General features: G+C 41.5%; 1 protein-coding gene across 1 annotated transcript; it reads right to left on the reverse strand.

Moving 5' to 3' along the window:
- Positions 1-4,290: 4,290 nt before the first annotated feature.
- On the reverse strand, positions 4,291-7,422 carry RAG1 (recombination activating 1; the record flags this gene model as incomplete). Its single annotated transcript, XM_079929544.1, has 1 exon — positions 4,291-7,422. One exon carries the CDS (start codon positions 7,420-7,422, stop codon positions 4,291-4,293), a length of 3,132 nt encoding a protein of 1,043 aa, XP_079785670.1.
- Positions 7,423-14,508: the final 7,086 nt, after the last annotated feature.

Genomic DNA, 14,508 nt, shown 5'->3' on the forward strand with positions numbered 1-14,508 from the left:
GAAGTCTCCAGAAAGTGGCACTAAGTTACTTGAAATTTCACGGATGATGTGGAGATGACAGACTAGTATGAAGGTAAGATGGACAGAACTAGGGGGAAGATTGCCAAGACGTGGTTCTGCCATTTTCTGGCTGAGATAAGCTTCAGGGACCATGTGTATAACATGAAGAAAATAGTGGTACTGACTCCAAAAGGATCCAATGAGAAAACCATATGCAAAGTGTCCACCACACTGTTTGGTCAGTGGTAGCTATCATTACTGTTGTTGTTACTGCTGCTTTTGTTGTTATCACTAGGAAAAGAACTGGTCAAAAGAACCTGGGCTCTAGCTCACTTCTACCATTATCTGTGTGGCCCTGGACAAGTCAACTACTCTGACCAAAATGTTGGTATATGAATGTGTGAATTTTCTGGGGAACAGGGTCATATTTTTATCAGACTCTCAAAGGAGTTTAAATACAACTCATTTTCACATCCTACATTTACCTTAAGTATCTGGAACCAAATCGTCTCTCCTATAGTAGTATAAATTATACTCATTGTCACCATTCTGTTGCTTTTTATTATAAGATCATCAAATTTATTTTGTATTTCCCTCAAAAAAAAGTTATTTCATTTTTTTAAATGTTGCACTCAATATTATTATTTGAATACAAATCACAATACTCACTATTTTCAAATTTTAAACTTTTATTTCAAATACTTAAACATAAAGTTGTTAACAATAACCATAACATTAATAAGGAATGAAAATATTAAAATATAAAAATAAGTATTGAAACACATATTTTAATTGAAATCATTTGACATGAAAATACAGGTCCTTTGCATCAAATCACCAAATAAAACAATTGCATCCTGGTACCTGAATTTTTCCTAAAGCAAACACGAAAAAAAGAAGAAGAAGAGTCTTAGAAGCCAGTAAACAAACTTTACAATTATTTGTATGAAAATAAAGTGAAGTGCAATTCCACAAAAAGAAAAATCTCACCAAAAACGAATGAGGTATATATTTATGTAGATTACTATGGTTAAATGAAAAAAATAAAATAGGGACAAAATAACTACTTTTATTAAAAAACCTCTTAACATTGAAAGAATAGTACTGCCTCCCATGCAATAACTGAAGACACATACATATCTGCAAGCAAAAATCACTTGCAGGGCTTCCCTGGTAGCGCAGTGGTTGAGAGTCCGCCTGCCGATGCAGGGGACGCGGGTTCGTGCCCCGGTCCGGGAAGATCCCACATGCCGCGGAGCGGTTGGGCCCGTGAGCCATGGCCGCTGGGCCTGCGCGTCCGGAGCCTGTGCTCCGCAATGGGAGAGGCCACAACAGTGAGAGGCCCGCGTACCGCAAAAAAAAAAAAAAATCACTTGCATCTAAATGATGATTCATTCTCCCGACCACCACTGGTGCTTACAAACTCTACCTCCTAGCTGTGTGTAATCTGAATTCTGTTTGAACTAATGCGAGACCCACAAGCTCAACCAAAAAAATCTTTATCTTCATCTATATTTTGTGAAAACAAATGGAAGCAAAATTAAATTTCAGTTCACCTGGAAGGAAAAGGCATCTTTTCCTCCTGCTCTTGCTTCTTGGTACATATTTATTAATCCCAAAGCACTTTTTGGCCTCATACTGACCATTCATCAATTTTCATCAGCCATTATCACTGGTCCCTGCAGGGCACCTCAGTGGGTTGGCAGGAGAACTTGTAGAATCAGGTTTCATGGGAGAAAAATGCATTGCACGTCTCGTCTCAGTCTATACTTAAAAACAAAACAAAACAAAACAAAAACTCCACTCATTGTGGTGAATTTCCCTAGAGTGTGTGGCTGCATTTACAGTGGGCATTGTCAAAAATAAAACTTGAATATAAAACCAGGGTCTAGTATATTACAATCTCAACCGTGAGGGCAAAAACAACCATAGGCAGCATTTCTACATATTGAAATTCCTGCAGCCAGATGTTCCTGGGGTTTGTCAAAATGTGATCTGATTAAGGGATTATTGGGAGGGTTGTGCTATAAATCATGCTGTTACTCACATGCATTCAGAATAGTTCCTAAATGCTAGAAAAGTTGAATTTAATATTGGAAAGTATTTACATTGCCACCAATCGAGTAACAGAGTAGAAGTGGGAAAAAAATCTACAAACCAGCACCAGCATGCTTCAGGGAGTAAGATGATTACATGAATTTATCTGTTTATTCGTGCAGAGACATGCTGTAAGGATTAAATGGGATGAAGGAAAGTCATGGCTTCAAAGCCCATTTGTTTACAAAATGCAAAACTTAAACATTTTCAAGAAAAAATAAAATTAAAATATGTATATCTTTTTGAAAACTAAATTACAAATGTCTTTGTAATTTATGTATTCTATATATAAAGCAAGAAAAAAACGCTGTATTTTTTAAATGGAAAAATACCAGGTTCAATCCCTGTAAAAGGACCAAATGCATACCATTTAGGATAATATCACTGATGCACGTTTGACAACCAAATTACAAAGCTCTTTGATATACTCTGTATGAAGAGTGGCAATTAAGACCAATAAAATCAAAGGAAGAAAAAAACTAATTAACACTAACATATCATTATGACTCACTAGCATATAAAATCCCATGCCTGCTCTAAACTGCCAACAATTGGCAATTCCCAAATTTCTAAGGATACAGACAATAGTTTCCCAAAACTGGAGCCACCAGAGGTTTGGGAGGCTCTTGGGAATTTTGGCAATTCTTTCTTCCAGCAAAAGGCCCAAAGCACACCAAGGACTTAAAACCCACCCATCCCTGCCCCCAAGAAATGTAATCCCAAGATTACAAACTATAGTGATTAGTTGTAGATTCTAAATAAATTATATTACTTCCTTATTAAAAAAGGAAAAAATTTAAAAAAAAAGTGGTTAATTTTCGTGGTAGAAACAACGTGGAATTTGGAGACAAAAGGACTGTGTTCAAATTCCAGATCAGGTATGTACTATCCCTGTAACTTTGGGCAAATCATTTAACTCTCCACCAAATGAAAATCATAACCATGCCTACCCCACAGAGTTGTAGTGAGGAAAAATGAGGCAAAATGAATGTGGAAATATTCTAAAAGTGGCAAAAAAAAAAAAAAAAAACCCTCTACAAATATTAACTCTTCCACTGTACCACGAGCAGGCTCCATGTAAACTTAGCAGGTGAGAAAAGTACAAAGATATCCTGCTACAAAAATCTTAATACACTGAAAGTAAGCTGATCGTAATAGAAAAAAATAACACATTGTAAAGGGAAAAACTCCATGAAAAGTGGATTTAGTAAAATTGACCCAGGTTTCAAATGAAGAAAACCTGGCAGAAATTTTCAGCAAGACTGTTTTCATACAGTAAACAAAACCGATTTTAATAGCCTCTGTGGCTTTGAGATTTTATGGAAAAGCATTTGGAGGATCTAAATTAATTAAAAGTAAAAAATAAAAATCATACCTGGTTACTGATAGCTAAGTAAACATGTATTATCACAAGATTTAGTAACCAACTGCAGCTAACAGTTTTATTCTCCCTTTATAATTGAAAAATCCATGGTACCAGATGATCTCCTAAACTCCAAGAGTTACAACAGAGACATCATTTAAATCCAGAAAAGGACTGATTTTCCAAAAATATTCTGGATGTAGGGTATTTCTGCATAAGTGTACCAAATGACAAAAGGCACCAGGAGCATTGTCAAGGTCATTGTGCCATACAAATGTAAGATATGATTATTAGAGAGATCTGAAAAGCTTTCCCGAATCTTGTAGAATAAGCCAAAATATGTGAAATATATAAAATAAATAATTCTGCAAAAATGATATAGAAAACACACATCTCAATATAGAAAACACATCTCAATATAAACTAGAATAACCGGGGAGGTGGTGGTAGATGGAAACCACAAGTCAAATTCCTTTCCTGCCTTCACTGGCTGTCCTTTGACAACCTTGACTTTGATTTTCACGTCACACGGTCACACATACACGTATCTTTGTTCATCTCTGGTCCCCCGCAGTGACTCCTGTTCTCAGCTATTGAGCTTTCAAATAACTGATTCCTCCTGTTGCTTTTCTGAACTCCCTAAATGGCTCAAGCAATCAGCTCACCAGTTATCCATTCCTGACATGGGTTCAGCATCTGTGGCCTCTCCAACCTACCACCGCTTGGGTGGTGAAGCCCCGTACACAGGAGTGAAGGGTACCAGGAGGTGGTCACCATGCCACCCAGAGGAAAATTTATTTGCAAAATCAACTCATAAGGGGCTGCCCTGCTTAAAATTCCATTGAATTTTGAGATTCCGGAGAGTCCTCTAGGTCTAGTGAGTCCCCTAAGCTTCCCTGGGAGTTTATGGTAAACCCTGAAGTTTTCAATGCATTATGAGCATTCATAAACTTCTGCAGGTATTTGGAGGTATACAACCAGTGATGTTTCAAGACATCTTCCATTTCGTAGCACTTGGACTGCCTGGCATTCATTTTCCGGAAGCGCCTAAACAGTTTGTTGCCAGACTCGTTTCCCTCACTTGCCCAGGCCCCAATGGAGCCATCCCTCTCAATAATTTCAGGGACGTGAGCCAGGGTTTTGTGAAAATAATTGGTGATTTTGCCCTCGTATCTATACTTGAACTTGGTGGAGAGGAGCTCAGCGAAACGCTGTGAATTGAAGCTATACTGGCAGAGGGATTCTGGGCACTCCTTAGCAGGGCATGATGATCGCCAGACGGGTTTCATCTTCAAATAAAGGTCCATTAGTTCCCTCAGAGCTTCGTGCCTCTCCTCGGAGGGAATTAATTCACAAACTGCTTCAACCGTCTCTTTGGTCATGAGCTTCCTGGCAAAGTTGCCATTCATCCTCATGATTGGTTTCAGATTCATCTTCTTCCGGAGGTGCTTGTCCAAGGCAGCCTGCCATCTTTTCCTCTCCTCTTTGGAGGCACTGGGGTTCTTATACACCTCCCCTATCTCCAGCTGGAAAATCTTGTAGAACTCAGCTGCGTTGCCGATGTCGCAGTGGAGTGCATCTATGGAAGGGACCGTCTCAATGAAGGGTTTGGCCGAGACCCCCTTCACCCGGTCCCGCAGTTCCTCCACCGTCTCATGGTATGGGTTGGAACGCCAGACCTCATAGCGTTCCAGATTATCAACGTGGCTTCTGGTGATGGAGTGGAAGACAAGATTTTGAGAGGCTTCCAGGCGGGTGGCATCACAAAGGGTACAAATGTAGACTGAGCCGGAAGCCTCGAGTCCTTCCACTTCCCGGACAAGTTTCTCATCATACCCGGTGCCCCTAAAGATGAACTTGAAAGTCCGGAGGATGCCTCCCATCTCAAGCATTAATCTGCTGCTCTTCATGGCCTCCCTCTCGGCAATGAGAGGGCTCAGGATGGCCGTCAGGGTCTCGTGGTCAGACTCATCTGCCAGCATGAGGCACAAGGGCTTGCAACACAGTTCAGAGTTAGGCTTGGCTTCCTCAAACACCTTCACATTCTGTGACCCGTGAGCGATGGTGATTTTCATGATCGTGAAGGAAAACCGAACTGCCTTCTCCGGAACTGCTGGCCCACTGCCATGCTTCTCACCCACGTCTCCCATCCCATCACAAGACTCCTTCACCACTACGGTGAAGGGGCCATTCAGGTAGTCCTCAAGGTCTTGGTCTCTCATGCCCGCCAGGATGTCTTCTTCCATGTCCATCAGAGCAGACACCAAAGCTGAATCATAGCGGAAGCGCTTGGCGATGGTGTCCACCGGGTAGTCATCCACAGAGGAGGACAGTCCAGACAGTCCATCAATAATGCCCACGTCAGTGCTGGAAGACACGTTCTTCAGAGGTGGCTGCCACTCGAAGGGGTGGTGGCCTGGCAGAAGGACCTTCTCAGCACTCCGAAGGGCGTGCAAAGGCTGGAAGATCTGCCTGCCTGTGATGGCCTTCACAGTCCTGTACATCTTGTGGTACTGGCTGCAGCTGAGGAAGGTGTTGACACGGATGGCCAAGCAAACAGCCGGCTGCAGGCCGGAGCCCCGTCCCTGCATGATGGCCTCCAGCTCGTCGGCTTGTCTGTGCTCATTCCTTGCCCTCAGAGCCAGCAGGAACAAGGTCAGGCACACCGCTTTCACATCTCCACCTTCTTCTTTGTCAGCGAAAGCCTTGACTTGCAGCTTGAGCTCCCTCAGACGGTGTTTCTGAGCCCTCCGGGTCAGGGACAGGAGATGCTGGCGGGGCCGGCCCCCTTTATTAATATGCACGAAAGTCTCTTTCGATTCCTTGTGGCTTGAGACATGGTGATTATATTTTTCCAAGCTGACCTCCTCATTACACTCTTTGGCTGGACATTTCACCATCAGGGAATTCAAGATGCTCAGAAAAGACTTCACTGGACTCTCCAGGTCAGTAGGGAAGCAGGGGTACCGGCAAGAAGGACAATAATTTCCCATGACTTTGAGGCATCTGAGAATGCAGATCCTGCAAAATACATGCTTACAGCTGGTCTCTACAGGGTCCGCCAGAATGTGTTCACAAACCTGGCAGGAGACAGATTTCACAAAGTGTGCCGGGAAGTCCAGTGCCAGGAGCTGGGTACTGAGATGTATCTTACTGCAGTTGGCGATTTTCTTCTTCAGTTCCTTGCTGCTGATCCCGGCCTGGGCTCTCCTCTTGCGCCGACGGACTTCTCGAGCTCGGGCAATCACAGTTCTGAGTTTTTTGCTGAGCTGCGCGCTTGGCTGATGACCCTTCCTCTTGAGTCCCTGACGGGCAATGTGGCAGATGTCACAGGGTGTTGTGTGGGAGGACCACTCCATGGTTGCATTCCTTGGGGAGTAAGCCTCACACGGGGCACTGCTAAACCTCCTGTGCATGAAGATCCAGCAGTTATGGCAGAACTCAGTGGGATGAATCGAGTCCACATCGGCCTTCACATCGATCCGGAAAACCTTGGCAATGAGGTCTGGCCAGGACGTGGCCCTCTTTTCCTTCTTTCGTAAAAGGACTTGGGTTTTACCATCCACAGGCCCATGGACTGGGTATCTCCTATTGTGCCCATCGGCTTTGAAAGGATTCCCGCAGATGCGGCAGAGATGTCGCAGGTTGGCTTGGTGCATGGCTTTGTCTCTTGCTTTCCTGTCATCATGGGATCTCTTCAGAAACTTTGGGTGGGGCTTCAATGCCAGTTGAGTCAGAGCTGATTTCTGACCACCAGGCGTGTCCAGGACTGCTGGAGATTGCTCTAGAGAGGGTTTCCCTTCGGAGGAATCTTGCTTTTCCCCTTGAGCATTTTCAGGTGCCTTTTCAAAGGATCTCACCCTGAATAGCTTAAATTTCCAATCTGAAAATTTAATATGTGGGTGCTGGAGTTCGTCTGGGGCGGAACTGAGTCCCAGGGTGGGTGGCAAAGAGACAGCCATGCTGACTGAGGTACCTGGAAACAATAAAAACAAGTCAGATTAGGAAAAAATTTCAATATCTCACTGATGTGCATTGGAAGGAATACAAATGAGTACATTCAATTATTCACTTATTAAATCATCCAAAAAGATAATTATTAAACCTCCTATTTTAATATACTATGTTAGGTGCTGATCATATAGCGGAGAGAGAGTCATTCCCTGTTCTGACAGGGCTGATGGTCATTTATACCATGTATCTAATTACATGCAACACCATGGTTTATTTCACATATATATGTACAAACTTATTTTTTTAACTTATTATTTTTTGTTGAGGTATAGTTGATGTACACTATTATATATGTACAATATTATTTCCCTTCCGGTGAAATCTTAAGGTCTTTGAGGACAGAATCCTTGAGTGATTTATCTCTGTCTCCCCAAGTTTCCTAGCACACATTATGTGCTCAATAGTTATTTGCTGAATAAATGCAAGGAAAAGCTGTCTACTAAACCAAAGAAAAGTCATATTTTCTGCATTGTATCAGTCTCATTGCATTAGCTGGACAATATATTTCCAGCTTTTTAAAGCTGTCTCCCGGGAGGTTGGTTGTTGATTTCTTCCAAATGGAACATAAAGGGATGATAAAGCTACAAATCCAAAGAAACTAATTACTCAGGACGTGAAAGGATGAAGTGAATTTTGAGCTTTATGAATGCACGCTAATAATAAGTATCATGGATAGTAATTATGCTTACAATTTTAATTAGCGAACGCTGCTGTAAATTATAAGCTTGTTTCTCCATCAGGAATAAAACCCACAGAACTCTCTAAACCTGCAACAAACCACAGTGTGCATGTACAAAGATTCTGAAGAATTTTAAGATGAAAATTTCAAGTATTTTCAGATAAAATTACACAGGCCATCCTGAAAGTCATTACGGGGCACTGGTCATTAGCTCTATAGTTTGTAATAAGAAGAGGTGGGAGTAATATTTTTCTTCTTTGAAAAACATTAGCAATTATACATTCCAGGAAACCCTAGCAATCTGGCTTGTGGTGTAGACATCATGGAGCAGCAGAAAAAAGTCTCAAAATGCCATTTGAGTGTCTCTAGACCCAATTAGCCCAATATTCTCAAAATTCTTCAGTACACATAACTGAGAAAACAGCAACTGTATTTTCAGACTATCATCTATATTTCTCATATTTGCCTGGGTTAATGCTCTTGACCTGCCAATTTTATCAAACAAGGTTTCCCCCTCGATTAACTAACTAACCAAACTGATGATAATTTTTCTAGTCATGTGATCGTGGAGACTAATCCTCAGATGAACACACTTTGCCCAGAGGTGGGATTTGGAGGTAGGGGTGGGAGAGGAAGCCACAAGGGTTGTCCTGACAGCTGCTAACAAAGCTTCCTGTCAGATCGCCCCTTTAAACCACTGAATTTTGTTGCATCTTGCATGCGTTATGCTTCAGAGGTTTATGTTTTTCATAAAAACTAAAAGCCAACTTCCAGTCTTTGTTGAAAAGGAAATCCTGTTACCTTGTTCTATATGCAGAACTGTGTGAGAACCAAACAGTTCCAAACCATTTCAAAGGTCTCATTAACATCAGAAGTATTCAATATTTCATCTGCAGCCCAACCAACACCTCAGAGCTGTTTACAGTTCTATTATGTTCCTAAATTCTGTCCTGGGTCAGGGCCGAGGACTTTCCGTGTCCCCTGCCCTCTGCCCTATTGCTTTGAACTCATTCCCAAGTGTCTTTTTTATTTCTTTAGGCTTTCCCTTCCCTGTCTTTTTCTGCACTAGTTCTCTGGAATTCCAAGATAATATTTTGAGTTCTTCTTTAAAAAAAAAATGCATGCATGACCCTCTTTACAGCTACTCAAGTTAAATACTGAACTTTCACAATGAGTAAGTCAACCACAAGGCATGTTGGAAGGCTCCCTAGAACTCTCTCCCCTCCCTACCCACCCTCTCCTGACTGGCATTGGCCTGAAATGTTGGGTGAAAATCTGCCAAAATACATTTGTGTAACTACTCCCATGGAAAGAGTACCATCACCAAGCAGTTATTAGCCATTGACATCCAGATCAAATTTATTTATTAGATTGTTTTTCTACTTAATTGCTAAAAGTTTATCCAAACTAGAAGTAAGAGGGAGTGGGAGAAATGTGTTATTCTTCTTATTTTTAGGGGAACATACACCAAGATGCTAATAGTGGTGATCTGTGAAAGCTATAGATGTTTTATATTTTTTATCTTTATCTATGATTTTTACTTCCTCTGAAATAAACTTATATTACTTTTAGAAGATAGAACTTTTAATAACTAGTTCTAATAAGGTATCGTTTGTCTATCTGATTAGCAAAAATTAAAAATATTGATATTAATCAGCATTAATATAGGCATGGGGATTGCAGATATCTTCATACAGTCTTGGGAGAAGTGTAAATTGGTATAATATTTCTAGTGGAAATGTGGCAATGTCTTTAAATTTTTTAAATATATATTATCTTTTGTGCAATAAATTTCCTTTTAGAAATTATCCTATAGAAACATTCCCACAGGTTATTCCCACAGTGACATTTATATGGAGAGAGACAGAGAGAGAGAGAAAGAAAAAAATTAAAAATCTGTTTAAAAGATCTGTTTGTTACTTTGAAAAATAGAAAACAGCATAAATGATCACCAATAGGGCATTATTAAATAAACTCTGGTCCAGATATACAATGGAAAACAACACAGAAATTTTAAATTTCTATATGCATTGATACATATGTGCAATTTCTATATACGTCAAGATACAAAGAGATGCCCACATGACAAAGCAGAGAGCAGAAGAACAATAGCAAGTATAGTAAGACTTCATTTATGCATGTTTGTATATATCTGAAAATACAGAAAATCTGGAAGGATATGCACTAAAACCTTAACAATGTTAACTCTCTAGAAAATAGAATTGGCACTGGTAAGGAGATCTCTAATTTTCTATTTAATTCATTTTTATATCATTAGAATGTTTCACAACAAATACAGATTATTTTTTTAATTTTTGTGATATATTCACTTTAGGGAAAAAATGTTGTAAAGGCTAGATTTCTATGTACCCATAGTCCCTTTTCCATATTTCTTCCTAAATTTCCACCCAGAAAAGTTTAAGATTTGGCTAAGACTCAAATCTGACCACCATTCTTAGCTTATCTTTCTTTTCTGGTAAACATGTTGAAAGGGGACTGAAATATGGACCTGCAGACAACATGAAGTTAGGACTATGAAAGAGTTATCTTGTCAGTCATGGATTTTTTTTGTTTTTGACACTCAGGAATCTTGCAGATGCTTGATCTCCTCTCTTCTAACAAAAGGTCTCAGCAGTGGACCAGCCTCAGGCTCTACAAGGCGGGGTGGTTGTTGCTGGCTCAGCCCTGTTCCCATGGGCTCTGCCCTCTCAGCACTGCCATCACCTGCTATCACAGCTACAGGGCTCCTTTTCCCCACAGGGCGTGGATTCATTTTGACAAGCCAGTCTGGGGTGGCTTGGCTGGGGCAGAAGTGTCATTTTTATGAGTGCATCCTTAGTTATTTCCGGAGGTAGAACCACAGCAGCACCACCCGTGACTCCCAACCCAGCCCTACACACACACACCCTACACACCCACCCTACACACCCACCCTACACACTCAGACCCTACACACACACACCCTACACACACACACCCTACACACACACACACCCTACACACACACCCTACACACACAGACCGTACACACTCAGACCCTACACGCACAGACCATACACACTCAGACCCTACACACACATACACCCTACACACTCAGACCCTACACACACACACCCTACACACACAAACGTACTGGCACTTGGTCCACAATCTCTCCTCTTAACATCTTCAACTTGGTCCGTATACAATGTTCAAGTGACTACTGTGTGGCCCAGAGTTACCCCTTATTGTCACTGTCCCACTCATTTATTCGTTCATTCACTCCACAAATACTATTGTCTACTATTTGCCAAACACCAGCATCAAAAAGCTGAAAGCATCAAAAGACTTTTTATGTCTCAGGCATCCACAAAATGACCTGAAGATTCTGGTTCTTCCTCCAGGCAACTTCTTGCTTGAACCACTTCAGAAAGAGAAGTGCACTGTCACAGCCCATGTTCAGGAATCCCATTCAAGAACGTAACCTCTGTGTAGCATCTCTACAGTGGCAATTCTCAAAATTGCCATGTATCAGAATCACTAGGGAGCTTGTGTTGAAAAAAAATATCATCAGGTCCCAGCAAGTCTGATTCTCCATCTGGGATGGAGTCCAGAAATCATATTTTTTAACAAACATTTCAGTGATCCTGCTACTAGGGGCCCACAGGTCATGCTTGGAGAAATACTCGTCTTCTGCTTAGTCTGATCTAGTTCAGGAAATTCCTGGCAGTGCTTGGCAAATACCTGAGCAAGTATACATTTCCTCCAACCCCAGAATTTGTTTGCTCCTGATTATTTTTCTTGCCTGGACCAGCATGGTATTTTTTTCCAAGTACCTCACACCTTTCCTTCTGCTGATTCATTTTACAAATCCATTCAAGAAACACTCCTTAGGGAATTCCCTGGCAGTCCACTAGTTAGTACTCTGAGCTTCCGCACCGGGGGCCCACATTCGATCCCTGGTCGGGGAACTAATATCCCCAGGTGTGGTGTGGACAAAGAAAAAAGGCACTCCTTAAACGCTTCCTTTGCCTGCAGCACTCATTTACAGTAATTCAGATATTTTGCATCTTCTCTATGAACCTACAGTGTCTTCCTCAACTTGGTTTTTTGTTCCTTTCCTATTTTCATAGATTAGAGAGAAAAACCAAATGTACGTCAGCTTCCCTTGCTCCCTCCTCTCATTCCCTACAAGGGAAAAAGCCCAAGTACTTCTAAGTAGAAACATAAAAATGTAATAAATATTGTGACTCAAGGCGTGAAAAATATGAGGGTTACCTTGCTCAGCAGGCTGCCTGGACAAAGTGTTGGGATGTCTGCAATTTGGTTGATATTACTTGATATCAAAGAGAAGGCAGAGTGTGTCCTCCTGTCTTTCAGAGCAGACTGCTGCAATATTTATCAGCCTCCACTGTCCTTCCCAGCCTCCCGCACCACACAGGGCTAACCACAAATGATGGCAGCCAATGACAGGCCAGGAGCCCCCAGCTCCAGCTGGCACCTGGCTCCTCAGGAAGCTTCGCTGGGGGGCCTGAGTGTAGAACCACACATGGGCGTGTGCTGGAACACTGCCAAGGCTGCCAGTTCACTCCCCAGGACTGTTTGGTTGGAAATGATCTTGTCAACATAATTTGGGGCTTCTGCCAGTGTTCTATAGCTCTGCGCCTCAGTTTCCTCATCTGTAAGATGGAAATACGAACTGTATATACCTCAAAGAGTCAATGAGGTTATACAGTGAGAGTTATTATAAGAAAATACTTGGAACAGTGTCTGCCTTTAGTAGGTACTCATCAAATGCTAACCATATGATCATTTTTATCATAATTTTGAAATGACCTACCTGGTCAGTTCTCAGTCAGGGAAGTTTGTGCTCCTTGTAACAACATTACGTTTACATTACTAGAGTTTTGAAGTCACAGACCAGGATTTAAATCTTGCCTCAGGTCTTGGATTTATTACTTAAACTTTATGAGGTTCCATCTCCTCATCTACAACCCAGGATTGACAATATTAGCCCCTAGTTATCCAGAGCAATAGGCCAAGCTTCCATGTGCTTTACATATCACTTATTTTTCACAACAATTCTACGCGTTTGATATTATTTTCTCCAAAGAAAAGCAACAGAAGTTTAGAGAAATGGAGAAACTTACCCACAGATACACTTCACTAAATAATGAAGTGGGTTTCAAAGTGCATGTCCTTAACCACTTCACTATTCTGTAAAAGGAGAATACGGAAAGCCATTGGTACCAATAGTGTGAGGATGACTCAAAAATGAGTCATCAGTCTACCTAGGACAGTCTCTGTTTCAAATCCCCTTTATAATTCTTAGACCAGCTTTATCCCTCAAGTGAGGGTGGCCTTGCTCTCATTTCATCTTCAGCAAAACTGTCAAAGAAGCAGGTGCAAGGATTTCTCCGTGCTGTGCCACCCTCTTTAGATACTTCTTGTATATCCCCACTATTTTATACCCAGGCCTGTCCAATCACACAACAGTCCTGGGGGACACAGCTTTCTGCTCACTAAGATAAAGAGTGAGCAGAAGCCACTGCAATAATATGTGAGAGATGGCCTGTGGCTTTCAGGAGCTTCTGTTTGTTTATACCCAAGGTTCATATGACATCATGAGGCTGGGCAGGTGGGAGCTGAGAAGTTCCTGAAGATGGAGTCCATGTTCAAATCAGCAGGAAGTAGGGTCTCTGGGATGTGGCTTTATGGGTCTTCATGTCCTCTGTGTACAAGGGGTCAAGTGGAGAGGAGTCACAGCATGGCTGACGTGGAAGAAGATTCCCTTCCCATCCATCCTCCCACACTGCAAAACCCTGCATCTCCACCGGACTCCCAGAAAGAAGAAGGGCCAGAGGTTCTTGCTTCACCTTAAAGGAAACAGGAAAACAGTAACAGCTCACAGAATTGGAACAAAGCATCAAGTCCCAGCTTCAGAGGATCAGGCTCCAGATCCATAGACCCACTTAGATGTTAAGTGACACTAGAGTGACCAACTGTCCCACTTCGTTTGGAACTTTCCTGGGTTCAGCCCTGAAAGTCCAAGGCAAACAGGGTCAGGGGGTCATCTTCAACCCCAAGCCAGAGTTGGAAAATTTCTCCATCTCAAACATTCATAAATGGAGTCCTTTTCAATTTTTTTTAGGAAAGTTGGATGTTTAAAGAGACTCATTGAAGAATACACACCAGGCCATAGGGGTCAGGGGCATAAGTGTCAGACCAGATTAAACAAGAGCTTTATCTTTTTTGTATCATATTTACCAAAAATTTCTGTACTGTTTAATTTTTTATCAGTCATATGTCCCTTTTAAAATAGAAAAAAAGATACACAATAAATTATTAATAATTAATTTTAAATGAAGCAAAATAA

This window comes from Stenella coeruleoalba (genome assembly GCF_951394435.1).
Source record: "Stenella coeruleoalba genome assembly, chromosome: 8".
NCBI lineage: Eukaryota > Metazoa > Chordata > Mammalia > Artiodactyla > Delphinidae > Stenella > Stenella coeruleoalba.